Here is a 21,283-nt window from a genome sequence, read left to right as displayed (position 1 = left end):
TTGTCCAGGGACATCTTCAGAAAGGGGTTAGATAAATAAATATATTAGTGGAAGTTAAGAGGGTGGGGGGATGAAAGGGTTAAATGAGAAGGAGGGATGATTGGGAGGAAATGAGGTAAAGGAGGCGGGCTTAAGAGGTTAAGGCAAGTGTAGCTGGGTAAGGGGATCACATTTTGACATAAACTTGCTACCCCCCCTTCTTTTTGTGGATTGGGGGGGATTGTGGTTATTTTATTAGTCTGGGTAGGGTGGAAAAGAGGGACAGGCTTGCCCTCTTTTGTTCCCCCTCTGGTGTTGGATGTTTAAAGGTAAATATAAGAGAGCTGAGGTAAGGATGCTGCTTACTTGGTTGGAGGTGTAATTCAATACATGGTATATGAAGTGAGTTGTTGGATGCTGCCTCACAAGTAAAGTCAATGAGTGGAGGTATGGACGCTGCTTCCTGGGTCAGGATGAGTAAGGTCACACTGTCCTGACTTATTGGTTGGATGTGTAATTCAATAGATGATGTATGAAGTGAGTGGTGGGATGCTGCTTCAGAAGCAAAGTAAGTGAGTAGAGGTATGGACGCTGCTTACTGGGTCAGGATGAGTGAGGTCACGCTGTCCTGATTAACATTACATGGATGTTTATGCTGTGATTAAATCAGCTATACTATGTTCTGTTGTAATTAATAAATATTGGTTATCAAAGCTATGTTATGGAAGTTTAATTAAGGTCATCAAACGTCATTCGGTGTGATGTGCGTTTATTGAAGGGGACCAGGACAAAAGTAATTGACTCATTTTTGCATCTTACACCTAAGAATATGACACCACTACATCACTGATATGAAATTGTTGGGATTCACCATTAAGTGATAGTTCATGCCTTAGATTAACTTGGTAACTAAAGTGAAATTCACAGGGATCAAAATCACTGCTATCTACTATTTAAAGTTGGGTAAATATTTACTAATACAAAAGTGGTAGGAAAAACAGCAAGCTTGACTGGCATCTGTCATAAAAAGAAACAAAACAGAATTTAACTTGAGCATTTTATACACTAGAGTCATACTGTATCTATTACCTATAACTAATCATAGATCAGAATATGTCTGTACATTGCAGATGTAAATAAGTAATCAGTGATTACACAACTAAATGTCTATGATTTATTTGTTGATATTTGATGTCTGCTTTAATCTTGAAATTTGCAGGCGGTCACTACACAAGACTTGCTCTTTTAGCTAATGGCTACTTCCACACCATTGTATTTGCTATTTAATGAGAAAGAGAGCACCTCTTCTTCTTTTTCTGGTAACTATGGCAAGTTAAAGTGCGCTTCATCTTCATATGCAACCATTTTGAATATTTTGACTTAAATTTCATAAATGTCAAGATTTTATAAAGAAATGGCCAGCCCAGATTGTACTCCTCATGCACAGTATGGGTTAACCAAGTGACAGATAGTGTCCTGAAGGAATATGGAAACTGGTAGAAAAACAATGGCTTAAAAGTGGTTTGAAACATGCATCCAGCTGAGCTGAATTGTTTCTATAAGACAAAATGCATATTTCTGATTACTCAAACTGAAAAGAAAAACTTAGTAGCAGATTTTGAAATATGTATTTTATTGTGCTGTACATTAATTTATTATGATATCATAACTATTCTTAGTTGCATTTGACAGTTCAACACAGTTTCAGAATATACTGCTGTACAGCGTTTGCATTCGGTGTCAAATAAAAAAGTACAAATATTCTATATAATACACACAAATTAATTTTTTTACAAATGAGTAGAAAAATAGCCATTGTCAAGGAATCACAAGATGATCTTCTGCTTGGTTTAGTTTTTCTTCTTAAAAATCTGGAGGCAGACTTGATCTCCACATGTGAGCTCCTGCAAAAGTTAAGTCCAAATTATTATCTAAGTAATACTGTCACATACAGCTTAAAAAGTAGAATAAAATCAAAACTGTGCCACTGTGGATACACACACATCCACACATATGTGTCTTGGGTGTGTGTGTGGGTGGGTGTTTGCATGTATAAACATCTATACATTATGGCGCATTAAGGCTGGTAATATGCTGAATGCTTTTATCTATCTATCTATCTCTCCATCTATCTATCTATGTATTTATCTATCTAGCTATCTGTCTATTTAGTGTTATAAGATTCCAGAGAACATACAATAGTAATAATAAAATATGTTTCTGGTATCTTGTGTAGTGCACGTTTCATATTTTACTGCAGTAAATTGAACATGATGAGTGTTTTAGGGTGACAGCTTAATACCCAGCACTTTCTGACATAGGGGTTAGACATATAACTGACGCAGGACACATTATTGAATTAAACTTCAGTCTGCTTCACAGATTAACGCAGTGACTGCTGATTAATACAGTCAACTTATTTACATCTGTTACTACATAATGGGGGTTGTGTCAGGGAAATTGATCCTAAAAATGATTGTTATTGTAGCAGAATATCTTTACTAACAGCACAGATGTAGAAAAGCTTTTTTCTATCATGATACTCCAGGACCCCATCATGTTACAAACTAAAATGCTGAGATGAACAAACTATAAATGCACTTTTAGACCTGTTAGGTCTTGATTGGTTTTGTTTCCAATACACACATACGCCCACCATTGCATGAGTGTGTGTGTGTGTGTGTGTGTGTGTGTGTGTGTGTGTGTGTGTGTGTGTGTGTGTGTGTGTGTGTGTGTGTGTGTGTGTGTGTGTGTGTGTGTGTGTGTGTGTGTGTGTGTGTGTGTGTGCACATATATAGCGAGAGGGAGAGAGGGAGAGAGAAAGAGAATATACTTTGTATATACTTTGTACAAGGAACTAATCACAATTTGTGAAGTGAACAATCATTTTTATGAATGTGATAGTATCAAATAAACAAACAAAATACTGTTAAGACTAAAGAGCAATATAACTACAGACAACTTAGATTTTAGTTTTTAATGCAGATTCTCATGATATGAATCAGGCCTGTTTAATTATAAGTGCATTTGTATTTTTACAAAGTAGTCAAGACACATACATAGCTAACTGTTTTGGGGCAAATAAGTATACACATGGTACATTTAGGAAGCAAAAAGGAACCAGTCAGTATTCTGCAGCTAGTGATAGGTTATCTCAAAGATCATTGTCCATGCTGTCAAATTTCAGAAAACAATAACCACTCAGATTCCAAAATACAAATCATCAAGGGAAATACATGCAGATTCCCATTAAATAGCTTCTGTGTAGCTCCTGTAATCAAAACTATACACCACCACACTGAACCTCATTGCAATTAGTAAAGCTTAACAAAGTAGAAATATTCAAGCATTTCAACTGTTTTGGGGATCATCAGTGTGCTGTTTGTGGGTGCTGACCCAGTAAGGAATAAAGATGCAGAAAGAAAGCCAAAGAAGAACAGGACACACAAAAGATAAAAAGTGTTAGTCCAAACATCATTCATTAAGTGGCTGTATTCAGGAGAACAATATAGGTATCCTTTTCCTATAATTCAGAGCATCATAAGGAACATAACCAGAATAACATAAAATAGTTCAGAAAAAAATGACTAAACATATTTTATTTTTCATGAGAATCTGCACCCACTTTGCATGATCTTTTGTAGCATATGCCTTACAGAGCAATATTGTTACTCATAGTTCTTTTGTTATCACTAATAAACTTTGCTGCTTAGATTCCATAATCAAATTCTTTGACATCATTTGGAGACAACAAAAATATTTACATTCCGGATAATTAAAGAGAATTGGCCTGGGAAGACAGTAATGAATTTTGACTGGCCAGATTTTTACTGACAGTTTCTATGAAGGAAATATAGAAAGAAAAAACAAACGTGCAAATCTATGAATGTATGGTAAAACTTCTAAGACAGTTCACTAAGGCATTCGTATATTTCTCATATTTGTTCAAAATACATGTAAATAAAATACACATCAAGGGACGTTTGAGAATGTAGAGGACTTTATAATGAAAACTTCAGATAAAAGCAATATGATGCAGAAGAGTTTCCACTTTGCCTTTCTTTTTTGGTTTAATTGATACTAAAGTGCAACTTCATCCCACATTTAGATGAAATTTACTTTTGAAAGTTTGTAGATTAACAATAAAGTCTTAGCTATCAGAACTGTCCCAACGTGTTAAACATGAACCCGTTAAATAACAGATATGGCTTTACATTCTAGGATACAGAAATAAAGCTTACACCATTCCATAAAGTTTACAATGTCATTAACATCTAAAAAATAAAAGCATTTGAGGTCATAAGCTCTCACCAAGTATAGCTTATCTCCTTCAATCCAGTGTTTCCAGCCCCTGTTTGGCTTTTCACCTTTCTGGACTGCAATCAATTTATCACCATCCCAGGTTATTAGTGTCTGTATCAATGAAAGAACAACGTATTAATCAAGATATACATTGACTGCTTAATTAATGATTAGCTTATATTTTCCTCTGTTGATGCCAAGATAGCAAAGAAGAAACCTTATGACTATGTGTAATGATATGTGATTTTTTTATGTCTCTTTATACATTATGCTTCAGTTAGTGCACTTTTTACTATATAATATTGTTCATCCTTTTTCTAAATCAGTACTTTTTTTACAGTCTATCCTCTTCTTTTGCCTTATGTATGTACCTTGAAGGTTATGGCGAGAGTTGGATACCACCCTTATTACTAACAGCTTCCTCTTCAGAAGGGGTTAACAGAATAAATCAACATTTAACAATGATTCAGAATGACTCATTTTGTTTTTGAATTTAGTAAAGCAGATGATATTTCTTGGCATCACATCAGTGTGCGATCAATATTTTTTTGAACTTTTGGTCCACACACAATGTCAAGGGTTTAGCGAAGTACACACATGCTGATTTGAATTCATGCACATTGGAACGAGCAAGCATCCCTGTATCTTGTTGTAGTCACGGCTGTACAGCCAAACTTCATTCACTAGATGGCAGTAAAGAAACAGCAAATGAATCATGCTCATCCTGAATGAGGAAGTGTTGCACGGAATATGTAACCATACTTTTTGCTTCCAAGCTGCTGGCATTCTAACCTATACTGATAGTGATGCCCTACATGCTTAGCTAATTTGTAGGTGTGGCACTTGTAAAACTCCATGGTATATGCCAAACAGTACTTTTAGAACTTTATTGTAGTCAAAAAGTAATTTACTAAAACATCATACCTGAGCTCTATAACTTAAAAAAGCAATGCTGCAGATGCTGTCTATTAGAGTATCTGGCAAAACACAGTAAGACAGGGATTCTGTGTGCCACTGGTGAAGAAGAATATTTAAAGACTGGAGAGATTCTGAAAGCTTTGCAAGTCCTTAAAGGAAGATAGTTCTTCTAGAATGTATGATGCTTATATTATGTGATGACAGAATGATGCTGAGTGTTTGGAATTTGTAGTTAGATAGTATAAGCACTGAATGCATTTTACTTAGTAGAAGTGACTGCTGAAATGCAACTCTCTGTAGTGTATTGTTAGCCTTGGAATTAATAAGAGGTATGAAGCAAGTCTGAAAGAGGAGATATAGGGCAAGATGAAGCAGCAAGCTTACTCCAGATGTAAGCAAACCTGATACACTGTTGTCCAAGAAAGACACAGGTCCACTGTAATGTATATTTTGTAAGTTTGAGTTTACTAGGTTTCTGTTCAAGCCTGTTTTCCATTAACCCAATGTCTAGAATTTGTTTGGGTCTTGTGCATGAATTCTTAAATGCCATCATGTTTTCAGCTCCTCCTCCTCAGTTTAAATGTTCTCTTAAATCAGTTATATCAAGCAAGGCAGATACTGGCTTGTTGGATATGCCATAGTTTAACACCATGAAGCCATTTCTTAAAATAGAAACAAAAAAATAAAAAAAAATGTCATATTTTTCCTTTTTAAAATATGCTGTTAAAGTAGAAAGTTATTATTTGTATTCAGAAAACTGAAAAAAAAAATAAGCAAACTTCATTGATTTAAGATATGCAATGTACTGACCAATTATATCTGCAGAACACTTATAGGAAAAGCTAGTCTACAGTTATGTTACTACAGTTTTAATTCTTAGCTCAGCATACCTCTGAAAAAAACACATGGTCCCAAGGGTGTACTGAAAGAACTCATGTGCTATTAGCTCACCACGGACTTGCTCACTGCCGTTGCTTGATGTGGTACATGCCTGAACTCCCACTAAGTTTATCCTAGTACACAGCCCTCTCAGAACCCTAACTCTAGGCCTAGAATTCCTACCCTGTTTCTCAAAAGCAGGTGTAGCACACCATTCTAAAATGTAATTTGTTGCAGCCCAAAGGATGCATAACCATGAAGATGGAATGAATAGCAGTGTCAATGTCACAACAGGTGGCCCACTTGGCTTTTGTGCAGAAGGCTGCGGGTTTTATTCCCACACTAGGTAAATTAATTACTGATACTGCAGTACAGCCTAAGGGGGTGCTGCACTCCTAAATTTGTCATCCTTTGGATGAGAAGTTAAAGCAAGGCCCCAGATGACTGAGTTGGTAGTATCCCAGTTTGGTGTTAAGATTCTGTGGCAGCTATTGAAAAGAGCAAAGAAAGCTCCCTGATGCCCTGGTCAAATTTGCCCTAGTAGTATAAATACCACCTTGGCCCTCTCCTGAAAAGAGGTCACTAGCCTAGTTGGACTAACCTGGTCAACAAAAGGATAATTAGAATAAATAAGTATGGGGATGCATGGTTTTTCCTTCCTGCAAAAACATTGTGATAGTATACAGCTAATTTACTGTTAGTAATTAGATGACCATGTTACTGTATATTAGTGATTATATATTCAGTACTGTGTCCGCCACTCCTTTTCTATGTACTTTCACATACAATGCATATTGCACATTCAAACCATCCTGTGATATGCCTTGTTCTCTGCAGGGATACTCAAGTGAAATACTTGCTGGTGCCATACCAGCATTTCAGTGAAAGCATCTGCCTGATACTCAGATATATGTAAAGAATGTATGAGTGAAAGAAGCAATGCTCTGAAGCACAGTACTTACAGTGACTTACCTAGTTTTCATGTAGATATACATTAGCAACTCACGCCTGTGCACTATAACATAATGATTTGCAGAAATATATAGTGAATGTTGTCAGTAATGCTAAAGAACATCACAGTGTTACTTTTAATAACAGGATGATCAGGCAAACTAATTCTGACATGATACTTTCAGCATACTCAGTTTAAATATATACTATTCAACTAATTATGATTCAAGCAATCACATGATTACTTCCTGCTGGCATAACTGCAAGGAAAGTATAAGGTTACAAATGCAGTTCCTCCGACAGCTCTTAAACAATCCAAGTTGGGTAATCTAATGCTAAAAAGAAATATCAATAATTAGAAAACATTGACATATACATTGCATAGCACCTTCTTAAATTATGGAATAAGCTTCTCTATAGAATAAGAATACATTTGTCATTAACTTCCTACAAGAGTTTGTTTGTGTCTTTCGGCTTTTCCCGGTTAGGGGTCGCCACAGCGGAACTCCGGTCCGCTAATGATTGGCAGTAGATTTTTACGTACTGGCTTGCCGGGCCTAACGCATAACCTTCAACGAAGGAATGCCCATTCATGCATGTTGCCACACAGAAGACACTCTAACTGAGAATCGAACGGGCAACGTCTAACTGTGAGGCGACAATGCTACTGCAGCACCACCACTATTCTTGACAAATATATGGAAGTAGAGAACTCTAACTTAGGGTTATGACAATCATATTTCTTGAGTCCAAGTAGGACATAAGGTTGATAATTAACCTATGAACATACAATTTATTGAAATTCAGAATTTATAGTAGCAACTAGTTGCTTTGGAAATAGTAAAGATTAGGAAATTGCTGCTGTAACCTTCACAGAACACCAGTCACTCAGAATTGAAATGCCACTGCAACTAGGAATTCCTGAATAAAAGCAGTGAATTCAACCTTCTCTGTGTGTTTTGCCATCAACTCCTGTGGTGTACTACAAATTTAAATGAACCTGACTGCTGCATGCACAATATGTGAAGGCAGCCATTACAATAAATGACAAAAATGACAACTACAGAACTACAGTAGTGCACTAAGTGTGCATGTATGTACACCACAAAAACAGCAAGGCATCTGGATGAAAGTAAAAAAGGTCAGCTACAACCTAGTGGGCAGGAACAGGCATAGTGCTCTGATTTTATCTTGAATACTAAGACCTTTAGGAACCATTTACAGAGCAACTTGAAAACTGGTCTTACATTTATGATGAATGAAGGAAAAGAGAAAAAATAGTAAGATGAAATTGTACTATCGGATTAATAACTTCCCTGATCTGTGTAAGATGGTCATGTCATGTGATTAAGGAGTATGAAATGAAATGACATGCATTCTGTACTCATATAACTGGAACAACATTTACTGACAGGAAAACTAAAAATACAAACTTTAAAAAATAATTGTCGTAACTGAAATAAAAATAAACTAGAGTGGGGGATAGGATATATTTTTGAGGTTTACTTTTTTACGACTAAACATCTGGTTCCCTTATACGTTACTCTTAGGTCCCAACCAAATAACTGGGTTCAAATCCCACAGTGACTACCACATTATCCTTTCCATAACAATGGACCTTTCTGGATATCCTTTGCCTCTACCTTCACCTAAAATCACACTTCCTGGTGATTATTATAGAAATGATGTCTGACTTGTTGGGCATTTTTCCAATCTGACAAATACTTCAGGTTGTGAAGTATCTATCAGAAATAATTATTTCAGCAGTTTAAAAACAATGATAATTGCAATATGTTACATCTTTTCTTATCAGAATCAGATGTCTGAAGTGTGCACAAAGATGACTACAACTGCTTGGTGGGGTTGGAGCTATCTGTTGAGGAAAATAGCTCACCTTGCTCTTATTGACTCAGTTTGAACACTCACTAATATGGCTTTACAAGACTACTATGCATTTGTGTGAAATAAAGTGGAGTACTTTAATATCGTGACCATTATCTTTATATTTTTTTCATTACAATCGGACGTGTCTATATTACATTATCAAAAAGTGATTTAATCGAATGGCATTTTACATCGAAATGCTGTTCATTGAGCTGTTTATAATGAGATCACGGCACAGTGAAGATTGGAAAATTTGCCCTTTCCTCACTGTAGTGTGATCTCGGAGTTGGTATACAGAATTAGCGGGGGGTGTGGGGATGCAGCCCCCCACAAGAATGAATTTGATAAATGGCATTTTCAATGTAAGTGTCGTTTGATTAAATTATGTTTCGATTATGTAATATAATCCCCAATCGAACAACTGTGGTGTTCACAGTCAGTAAAATGGGTTTAATTAATGGGATCAGAGGCCATCTGTTTGTATAGATGATATGACTTCTGATATGTAGACATACCAATAATATACAGGTATAACTACAGGCTGATTCTGCAATTGATTGTTTGATCAGTGCTTTACCCAAGTAAACAAATTTAAATAAATACATATATACATAAATAAATAAATACATGCATGCATACATAAATGCAAGTGACTTACCCCTGATGTTTTTTTTTGAATGCTGTTAAGCAGCCACTGATCTGATGTGCCAGGAGCTGTGTCACACAATGCCAAAATCAGTATAAGACTAGTATTTCTATAGTGTGTGCATGTATCTGTGGCAGTGGGGAGTTATAGGACATTTGAGCATAACAAGTTGGCCATAATTCCTTTCACTTTCTACCACAAGCATCAGTACGGATGATCTTTAATGGTCTAGCAGGAGCAAAATGTGTGTGAAAGCAACTGATCTTTGGATGAGTAATGCTGCCATCTTATTGCACATATCTGGGGTTCAGTTCTTGGCTGTGGATTCTTCTGTGTAGAGTCTGCTTGCCCTCCCTGTCTCTGTCTAGGTCTATACATGTACTCTGGATTCCACTAACATTTCAAAAACATGACGTAGGTAAAATGGTATCTCTCCAATTTGTTTTTAGGTAAGTATGCAGAGTATGTGTGTGTGTGTGTGTCTGTGTGTGTGTGTGTGTGTGTGTGTGTGTGTGTGTGTGAGTATACATCTGTGTGTTTGTGTGTGTTTGTATGTACTGTGATACAACTGGTTTGTCAGATACAGTGTCTGTATGTGTGGATTTCTGTGAAAAATCAGTGCAGTTTGTGACAAAACGGGCTTTTCAGTATGTGTATATATAATGGTATATATAATGCATCTATATCATGCTATCGTACAATGTAAATAGCGAACGCTATTTCATCGTACTGATAATATCGAAACAACAAAATATCGAACAAATGGAACAGCAAATTTTTTCCCAGGGAAAAATTTGCTGCTCCGTAAAAAAAAAAAAATAAACTTAAACACAAAGTTAAGTGGGGGCCTTCACCCCCTTCACCCCCCACACCTCCCTACTTAAATATACCAACTCCGAGATCACACCATAGTGGAGGAAATGGCAAAGTCCCGAAGACGGCCCACCAAATTTTTTCCCTGGGAAAAAATTTGATGTTCCGTGACTTCGCTATTTTGCCATTTCGACAGTATCGGATCAACTAAATAGCATTCTCTATTTAGTCCATTTGATACTGTCATATAGACCCTTTATATATGTGTGTGTGTGTGTGTGTGTGTGTGTGTGTGTGTGTGTGTGTGTGTGTGTGTGTGTGTGTATGTGTCTGTGTGTGTGTGTGTGGTGGGGCACAATATAACTGACTTTTTATTTGTGGACACATATTGCAGGGCACTTATGTAAGTTTTCTGTTTAACATAAAAATAAGTAAACTAAGAGAATAATTAGGTTTTAAAAATAAGGCATTAAAATAATCGCAGAACAGACCCTAAAAGCTTCTGGGCTATGGCAGCCCCCACACCCTGATCTGCATAAATGGATTTTGACACAGGCTTGGCAGTGTCCCCAGTCCAAAGCCTACCTAGTTTGAAACTAGATGCACTGAGACATGTGCAGATAATGTTGCTGTAGCTTTTATGGGGGCTGGGGATAGTTTGGTCATTATATCTTTATTTCTTCACAGACCTCAGAGGTGTGCAAAGAAGGTGGGTATAGATTGTCTAGGGCAGTGTACTGTTTAGGATCAATAAGTTGAAATACATTGCTATAAATATTATTATTTTTTCACTTTTCTCACAATCAAACATCAGATGCCTATACAGGTATCTATAAAAAGGCATGCTGCTTATATATGTGTGACAGCAATAGGTTGAAATGTATTACTGTGTTCTGTTTATTCTTTCAGTTTCTTCCCAGTCTGATATCAGAGTGGTACATGAAAAGTGGCTGTCTTTAGAGGGCAGGGTTGAAGAGACAGGCTGTACAAATGTCTGACAGTAACCACTTGAAATATATGACTATGGCCATTTGTAGCTTGACTTTCATCCCGATTTTAACATGAAAGGGATACAGAGAAGGTGGCTATCTTTTATGTCAGGGGGTAGGGAGGTAAGCAGCATTCCCAAATGTGATTTAGGTGCCGTTATAAGCATTTGTCTTCTCAATTTATTATGAACAATTTTGCCAGGCATAACTTATTTCTCCCTTGAAAGAAAAAAATATATATACCAGGACCTTTTCCCTCAATTATGCTTTTTGTTCAGGCCACCAGTGGACTGAAAGGTTGAAAATCAGCTCCAAAATACACCTCATAGCATCTATAACCCCATGGCATCCAGGTGTTTAGTGGCCTCCAGACCTCAGCTTAATTTATTGATTTATTCCACAGTCATTACAGTACAATATTGGTCAGTTAAGTGTGTTGAAAAGGCGCAGGATAAAACAAAGTTGAAGAATAAGACTGGATTTTTTTTTTTTTTTTTTTTTTTTTTTTTGCCTTAGCTTTGTTTTTTGCTCAGACCATCGCTAGATGAAAAAGCTATTTAAATAGGCCCATAAAATTCCCCTCAGAGTGTCTAGAAGTTCATTGCTTCAGGGTGCTGAGCAGACCACAGACTCCTGGCTTAATTTAATTATTCTCTTCATTGTTGTTACAGAGGGTCTGGGTCAGAGTACGACAAAATGAGAGCATAAATGGAAAAATAATCTGGACATTTGGGGGTAAACAGGGGGATACCATGGTGATATGCATGGGGAGCACCATGGAACCCTTCACCTAGGATACCATTTCTCCTAAGACCAGCCCAAATAACAAGTAGTGGATCTCTTAATATTTCACTGCCTCATTACAGGTGATAAATGTATGACCAGTGGAAAAGCAAGTATTTCTAAAAGGTAACATACAGGGAAATACTAATGTTTAGGAGAATGACGTGTGTCTTTGAGAGATCAAACTTCTGAAAACTGTATTTCAGACTTTGCATCATTTGAGCTTCTGCAATGTACACGTACCTCTTAAAAAGAAAAAGGGCCTGGTGGTTTTGTCCATGTACTTGCCAAATGAACTGTCTTACTGTACCCTTTTATTTTAATATTTTCTGTCTGAGCTCACCATTGCCACCCTCCCCATTTGTAAAAGAATTAGAAATCACTGCTGTGCAGATTTGAAGCACATAGCATTCACACAGCGACACTTTCACATAAAGCATCTTGAATAAATGCATTCTGACATTCTGGATGTGAACAACTGCTGATCTCCCATTAAAAGGACATTCATGCAATAGCTTGCTGGGGCATGATTCTACTGTTCACAGTGGATAAACACAGGGAAGATTTATAATATTTGGGCGCAGCAATAATATTCCTTTTCTACCAATGAAAGTGCTTGTCAGTGCTACACTACATAAATTGAATTAAACATCTCCATGATTGTCCGAGTTGTGGCATTCAAGTTCAACAAAGGAAAAGCATGTTGTTTAGGAAAACAGTGTTAATTTAGTTTTGACTAAAGCACACTAGGTTAGAAACAATTTCAAAAATGGATGAAAGTTGGGAACTGTGGTCTTCATTGTCATTTTGTCAATGTACCATATTTACATCACCCATAATATTGTGATTACAGACTCTCTCCCCATCCTCCTGAGAAACACAGCCTCATACTGCCCTAGAAGCCAGTTTGCTAAATTCCAAGACAGGAAGTTTGAGTAACTGTGTACATAAAGTTAGTTTCACGGAACTGTCTTTTAAATGTATTGCAGTTTCATAAGACAAAGAACATTTCTAATTGGAGGAGACAGCACTCATGGTGGAAGACATTGTATGGATAGTATATAACAAATTAAATTGAGTCAACTATTTTTCATACTTTTTGAAGACAGATTTTACCATGGATTGTAATTGCAAATGGGGGCAAGAATGCACTATACAAATAATAAAATGCTATCACAACATTTTTCACAGCTGTAATTCATAGAATGAGCAATACAAATTTAAATAGCTATTTTCCTAGGTTGGTATTTCTTGGGAAAATTAAACATAAGGCTGCTGTTTAGGTGAGCTATAGTGTAAATGAGTGCACCTATACACTGAGCCAATTAAACGTATATGTTGCCCTAGCAGACACATGTAAATGCCATACTTTCTGTGGCCATTATCCTATGTATATTTTTTTTATAGTTGGTGTTTACAATAATTCATAAGAAAAAATAAGGAACATTGAAAAAGATGGGCCTAAAGTGATTTTCACTGTGCTGAGAGATCTAGGTATTTTATTACAGCTAACATTACAAGTGTTTTTGAAACTCTCTAGGTAAATATGATAACTGCATAAAAGAAGCTTGCAGGTACACACCTCTGCACAGTAAAAGACAAACAAATTGCTTATTACATGATATAAAATTGCAAATGCTGTACACAATTGTGTCATGTGAGCTGCTTGCTGAGAAGAAATGTGAATGTAAACAGATAATCTTACCCGTTGATTTATTATCCTAGTAACCATGAATAGGCCAGAGTACATACAGGCAAAATAGTCTATTTTTAGTGACAGTGACTGCCACTGCTAACATTTAGGCATGAGCTGTTGAAGTTAGTGCACTTTTAAATATGTACTATTTTAAATAAACTTATTTTTATAGCCAAACTTTTAAACATGTATTTTTTATGTTAAAATATCACAATAATGAAAAGTGCTAGCAAAAAAATCTGTCAAGATCAGGATAAACAGAGCTGAATATGTAAAAAATATTCTGCTTATAGCTTATAATATATAATATAAGTAATATTCTCTACCGTCACCACATCCTCTAAAAAAGGCTGAGTCACCTGTCAGTGTACAACATAGTACAGTAAGCATACATTGCTGTGTTATAGGTTCGTAAGTGTATACTAGGCTAATGGCCCTTCAGCCTTTACAAGCCTAGCCCATAGGATTACCCTGCCATTGTGCCACCCGACCTTAGTTCCCAATGCCTCTGCCAAGTAGAGCTACTGGAGTGATCTCCGGGGTGAACTTTCTATTTCCCATCCACTAATCAAGATTTATCTTGAAGCAGGCCAGTGAGGTGCTCTGCTTGACATGTATGGGAAGTCTATTCCATAGCATGGGCAGTCTCTGGGTTATGAACCTGTCCCTCCAGCATGTTCTTTTGATTGTGGTAATGAGGTTAAGGTCTCTGGAGTGTGTGGTGCAGAGGGATTGGGATTTCTTTAGATGTAGCATTTCTAACAGAGCTGAGGCAGACATGGCTTTATAAATCAAGCAGAGATTGCCTCTAAGTAGGCGATATGAGACAGAGAATTAATCTCATAAAAACAGACCAGGAACTATTTTCTTGTAAACAAGAGTCTGTTCAGCTCATATTTATCCATCTATCTATAGATATGGGTTGCAAACAAGGCAAACAGTGTCCCTTTGTCAGTAGATGATATTTATTTCCCCCTTTTTGGTGCATATTGAGTTGTATAGTCAGAGAAACTGACTTCTTTTGTAGTAAGTAATCTTAGGGTCTATATAATTTTAGCGAAAACCCTTTTCTTCAAACACCTATTTGTCGAACCCTAATTGATGAAAGCTTGCGCCATCGAATGGCCCATTTTAGTGATTTTTTTCCTAGGGGAAAATAATGCTTGGCCAGCCTAACAAATGCCAAAAATGTCACAAAATTTAAATCTCGGCAAGGTGGGGGGCTGCACCCCCTACACACCTCCCCTAACTAATATACAGTGGATATAAAAAGTGTACACACCCCTGTTAAAATGCCAGGTTTTTATGATATAAAAAAATCATACCACAATAAATAATTTTAAAACTTTTCCCACCTTTAATGTGACCTATAACTTGTACAATTCAAATGAAAAACAAGCAAATATGTTGAGAGAAAAAAATATAAAAAATAAAAAATGTACAATAAGCTGATTGCATAAGTGTGTACACCCTTAAACTAATCCTTTGTTGAAACACCTTCACAGTCAAGAATTTCACAAAGCCTGAGGCAGTATGACTCAATATGTAGTCAGTATGAGCTAATACAGAGTAGTCCATGTGTTCAATTAGCAGCATTGTTACTGGAGAGGCCACAGGGGAAGGATGGAAGTGACCAGAGTTGGTTGACTCATTCTGGAGGGAGGGAGGCCGCCAAGACTTACAACAATAAAACAGCATTATGAGCTTGGTGAACACTCATGCATTTCCTTAAGGTAACTTTTGAGGAGCATGTGAGGCTGTCATAGGGTGACAGGAGTTAAGGAAGACTCTCTAGCAGCAGTGTGATGCTATACTAGTGTCCTAGATCTCCTCCTCCACTCCAGACGAGAATGAGGTGGGTCCAGTAGACCCAGTGAATGCAGATGTTCAGATGTGATGAGGAAGGAAAGTGATGAGGAAGGAAAATGCAGAGTACTCCATAAGTGTATATACACAACATCAACAGGTAAAGGCTACAGTGATGGGTTAGTTTTTAGAGACGTAGCTTGGATGGGTTGCAACACAAATTTGGAAAAATAACACTCTGCCTGATCATCTATTTAAAAGTGGGAATGGTGCTAATGGCTTGATTCCAAGTCAGATGTACTGGTCACAGAATCCTGTACTAAAGTCTTCTGCAATAAAATGATGTAATGATAGCATTCCCAGCCTCAATGCAATTTATAATGACTTTACGTCATGACCCTTAACCATTTTACCTCTCAGACTTATGGAAAACTATCTGGTTTGGCCTTTCTTGCCTAGATACTCATCAGGTAAGTTATATAATAGAGTTGAGGGGTCTGGATGGAGAGATGATAAAATCAGCAAGCAATGCAGAGAAGTATTGCTGGAAATGAATTCATCTTCAAGTCTTGGTGAGCACCTTTAGAAGGTGAACCCTGTTTTTACAAAATCTCACCAAGACTATTCTGATATATAGACTGTATTTTATATAGCATATATCATGGACAGAAGTAGGTTAAAAAATAAGAAAGACAGATGGGTGCACAAGTCCTAGAATAAAAAAAAAAAGTGCCCAATCCTGGTAGGTGCACTGCTGTCAGGACTGGAAAAAAATGACAGTGCAGAATCCTCAAGACATGGAACATTCTTACAATGGGGCTATGACAAGCCTAGAGGGAGGATGGTCCTCCTGTTGTAGGAGGAAGTAAGAAGACATAAGTATGATGGAGTGGACTATCGAGAATAAGAAAGAAACAATGTTTTGTTACTATTATGTAAGATGACCAGAATTTCTGGATAGATGATATTCAAAAAGATTAATAGAAAAATTAGAAGAAGGCAAAATAATTGCACAAGATAAACAGTCAAAAGCTTCAAATGTAAATCTGAGTTCATTAATACAACAGATCCAAGAAAAACATTATATAGATCACGAAACCTTGGGCCATTTATAAAAAGAAGTGACTGAGGAAGTCCAAAAATATAAACAACAAAACCTAGAGACTTTTGAAAGGTATAAATATGAAATATGGACATGGAAAAGAAAGAGAGATCTGATATGGTGGAGAAAACCAAACTAATCAATACAAAAAAACAGCTCCAAAGATATTTGAAGAGAGGTACCGGCAAAGGCACCCAGATATGGAAAATTTCACAATACAAGAAATAAGATCACAAAGAGGGAATGCAGGATAGGAAATTAGTAAAGTAATTCATAATGGGGAAGAATACAAGTATGGCATGGCAAGATTACAAAAAAAAATTTGAAAAAAAAACACATTCATGGACAAAGGAGTTCTTACAGACATATAAGATACATCCTACATTGATCAATTAGATTACAGTGACTGTGAAACAGAAGTAAACCACTTTGCAGATAAGCCATGATTAAGGACAAATTATTAGCCCAGGGATAAAAATTCAAAGGGGAACTTTACAATGTGACTCTTTGTCATTGTTGCTCTTTTGTCTTGCCCTTAACCCATTAAGCTGTTGACTTAACAGATAAGGTCGTGATTACAATTTGGCTCCCAGAAAACAAAAATGTGTAAAGACTTCTCATCTTTTTGTGGGTGATTTAAAGCTGCATAGTTCAACAGATGAGGAGCTGAAAGCACAACTGGAAGTGGTCAAAACATCAGATGATATAAGAATGTCATTTGGTCTTGATAAATGTGCAAAAGTAACATTTAAAGTAGGAAAGCTGCAGCAGAAAGAGAATATCAGTTTGGGACAGGAATGTGATATAAAGGAACTTGACTGAGCAGGAGGGAGTGTATAAATATTTGGGAACTGATGAAGGACTGGCAATAAAACATGAACAAAGGTGAACAGAATTCAGTAAGGAATATTTTAGAAGATTAAAATTAATACTTAAAACAGCCCTGACATCTAGGAACAAAGTCCAAGCTATAAACCAATTTGCTCTTCCGGTTTTATCTTACAGTTTTGGGGTGATTGGCTAGCCCCAAAAGATATTAAATCAGTTGGACATGAAAACAAGAAAAATGCTTCACTCTAATGAAATGTTATATAAAAATCAGTGTATACCAAGATTATATACTCCTCATTCTGAGGGAGGCATGGGCCTCCTCAAAACTGACTACCTTTATTGATCTGCAATCATAGTACTGCATACATATCTGCTGACATTATCAGATCCAAACATAGTGAAACTTTTGAATCACGAAGAGAACAAGTCTAAGATGACCTCTCTGCTTAGTTTAGCAGAAGCATATCAGTTATCAAGAGGGAATGGAAACCAAACCACAAGTAGAGAAAAATCAGGCAGCAACTGAATGTGCTAAAAACAAAATAAAGACTATAAGGGGAAGGATCAACTGAGAAGGCAAGAAATGTGGAAAAGGCATAAATATAGTTACAAGTGCAGAAAATTCCTGGAACAACCTCACGTCGCTCAGGAGCTGATGCAGGAATAGTTGAGGAGAGGTGAATTTATGCCAAAAGATGAAAGGTTAATATTGGTGGCTCAGGATAGTGGATTACATACACATTGATTTATAAAGTCCTTTGAGCATGTGGGAGAAACAGACAAATGCAGACTCTGTAAAACAAAACTGGAAACAGTTGTGCATCTTGTGGCTGGGTATGATACGCTAATGGCAGAGGGCCTGTACACTGAAAGGCATAATAGTGTGGCAAGGCTGTTGCACTAGGGATTTTGTAAACATTACAACACTGAAGTTGCTGAGAAGCATTGGAAACATGAGTCACAAAGCATTAATGAGAACGATTAAGTTTATACCACGTGGAACTACCCATTATCAAGTTCAAAAAATAGGTGTGAAAAAACCAATTATTGTAGTCCATGAAAAGAATACAAAAGTACCATTGATCATTGAAATTGCTACATACAGTGATTACAGTGACTTACATACAGAAAGACAAAAAGTCGTAAAATACCAGGATCTGCAGGCAGCAATCAGGGCATTGTGGAAGAAGGATATCCAGACAGTTCCAATAGTAGTCTTAGTAGCAATGGGTCTCATAAAAAGAATTTAAAGACGTATTTAGAAATGCTACTGATACATGTAACTCCATATGAATTGCAGAAGGGGTCATTTTCGGGCACATTGCGGGTGCTGTGAAGAGCGCTTTTGGCAAACATCAAAAATTGAAACAATACTAATTTCATGACCTTTAATTATACTTTGACTTAGGAACAGAGTCCATTCCCATGCTGGTATTAGAAACCTAAAAGAATTGGAGAAATTAAACCAAGAGTTGTCTTGGAAAATTTAGGTCTATTCATAAAGTCATAAAGTCATAAAGTAATAATGTTCCTCTTAATAAGTGTATTCTTATTTGCAAAGAAAATAACCATATTTGAATTTTAAAGAAACAGGTATACTGAATAAAGGGCATACAGAATTGGATAAAACAATGTAGGCATATATTAATTATAAGTGGATTGTTTCTTAGTCTAGCATTCACTGGATTTGTGTTCCATTTAGCTATACTCAGTTGCTTTTTTGTCTTCTCTCACTACACAAACTGATACTAACATTCACCCCTTTGCACGATATTTTTCTTTACACGCGCTAACTAGGAATTTAATTTATTTTTATAGCAGACAAGGTCAAAATACATATTTTTCCCTAAAAAAAGTAAAAGGAAAAAGGTAGAACCTGTACATTATGTATGCAATCTGAAATACTCTCCCATTAGCAGTGGAGTCCCTACATAACTAGTCTTAATGACATAACTTATTAAAAAGTATAGACGGAGTATCTGCATTGGTACTCCCTCAGTGCCTACACTTTTAGTGAACATATGCTCTTTTGGTTCACTCTTTAGGGGCAGTAGCTACATAGCAGTACAAAACTGGAGACAAAGAACAGCCTTGTTTGGTACTAGTCTTAAAAGGTGACGTTTCTGGATAGGTAGTCACTGTGTCACTTAGAGAGGTGCATCAAGATGTGGCACCTCTAATAAAAGTGGTTTTAAATCCAAAATAGCTCAACATTCCAAAACAAAAACTGATTACCGAAGTAAACAAATCATTGAGTCATACCTACAATCACTCGGGCATTAAAGATTATATCCAATTATTGAGAAATACAAAGGTCTAATGTAAAAGCTAGCTTTCTTATGTAATTTAAAATGAACTGCTATATTATCTTTGAAATATATCTTAAACTATATTATGTGGTAAATAACTTCATTCATACTTCATTTAGTGGTTAGAACATTTTCTAGTGTCTATGACAATGTAGGCAGAGGCAAAGGAATAACAGAGGCTCAGTCATATTTGATAATATTTTGCAGAGATTCACACATTCACAGTCTCAAAATTACCTACAGAAGGTAAAATAAAAGTTGCATGGATTCTTAGCAGAAATAAACGAATTGCATTTAGAAACATGCATGAAAATTAAACAGCTGGAAAAGGATATGAAAAATGTACTTTTTTGTATTAACTTGGAGCATTAGCACCTATTCAGAATCTTGGGCGATGGCCTAAAAAACAAAATACAGATCTCTATCCCTGTTGCATCTTATATTTACTGAACAACAGCCAGTAATGCTCTGCAATGCTTTCCTTTACAAACCACTTTTTCTTCTTCGCTATACCTGATTATTACAACTTTTGAAAAAAGTTAAGGCACACTTTATTGAGGCACAAAATAAAATCTATTGATTTCTCATGATGTCAGATTTGCAGTAAGCTGCATTTCACCCTTCTGCCTTTCTTTGATATTTTATATTACAACTTTCTCCTGATTAATTGTACTTGCTCCGGAGCTCACAGCTGAATCATTTCTTTGAGTTTGTTTTTGCTTTAGTGCATAGTTATAAAAGTATGAATGCGATACTGTGCCTGGCCATTTCAATAATTTCAGTTGACTAATGTGTAATGGTTTCAGGCTGGATAGGAAGAGCAGAGAAGGGAAAGGGAGCTTAGACATTAAGACACACTTTTTCATGGAGAGGATGGCACACAGGCTGAATAAGTTGCTAAAAGGTGGTAGAGGTGCTAAGACAGCTGGAAAATTGAAAAAAAAAAAAAAACACACAGCAAAAACACCATGCAGGTCCATAATCAGAAAACAAAAAATTGAAAGCAGAGCAAAAGGGTGATGTGATACCTTTTATTAAATCAATATGGGTTTTTCAGTTACTTGATTGGTTCAGACTAACGGGACCCCTTCATCAATAGTTGACTAATCCCAAAAATATCATACCACTTCTGTGTTTTCGTGTTTTGGGAAAATGGGGCAAGAGAAAATAATATAAGGATAGCTACACGTGGCTAGCTACTAAACTCAGTTCAGTTCAAATTCACTTAAAGCCACCTGTCAGCATTTTTGTGCTGTGTTATATTATGCAAGAAATAAGATCAATTGCAGGGTTTTACTTAGTTGCATATTTTCATAATTCTGTCAAAACCAACATACTTTTAAATCAGGGAATATAGTGTGTATCCTTCGCATGCTTATATTAGACTTGCAAGTT

At 36.4% G+C, this 21,283-nt stretch overlaps 1 protein-coding gene across 1 annotated transcript in view; it reads right to left on the bottom strand.

The window, feature by feature from the left end:
• Window positions 1-1,592: 1,592 nt before the first annotated feature.
• Window positions 1,593-21,283, bottom strand: part of RBP2 (retinol binding protein 2) — a 54,225-nt gene continuing 34,534 nt past the window's right edge. The window contains exons 3-4 of the mRNA XM_044070895.1: window positions 4,291-4,392; window positions 1,593-1,883 (exon numbers count right to left, since the gene is read on the bottom strand). Coding sequence (XP_043926830.1) covers window positions 1,830-1,883; window positions 4,291-4,392 — 156 coding nt within the window. The 3' untranslated portion in view covers window positions 1,593-1,829. The remainder of the gene's footprint in view (window positions 1,884-4,290; window positions 4,393-21,283) is intronic.

The sequence above is a fragment of the Protopterus annectens genome, chromosome 4.part1 (genome assembly GCF_019279795.1).
Source record: "Protopterus annectens isolate FY-2018-M chromosome 4.part1, PAN1.0, whole genome shotgun sequence".
In the NCBI taxonomy this organism is placed as follows: domain Eukaryota; kingdom Metazoa; phylum Chordata; order Ceratodontiformes; family Protopteridae; genus Protopterus; species Protopterus annectens.
The sequence above is the reverse complement of the archived record's forward strand: the minus strand, read 5'-3'. Positions and strand labels throughout refer to the sequence as shown.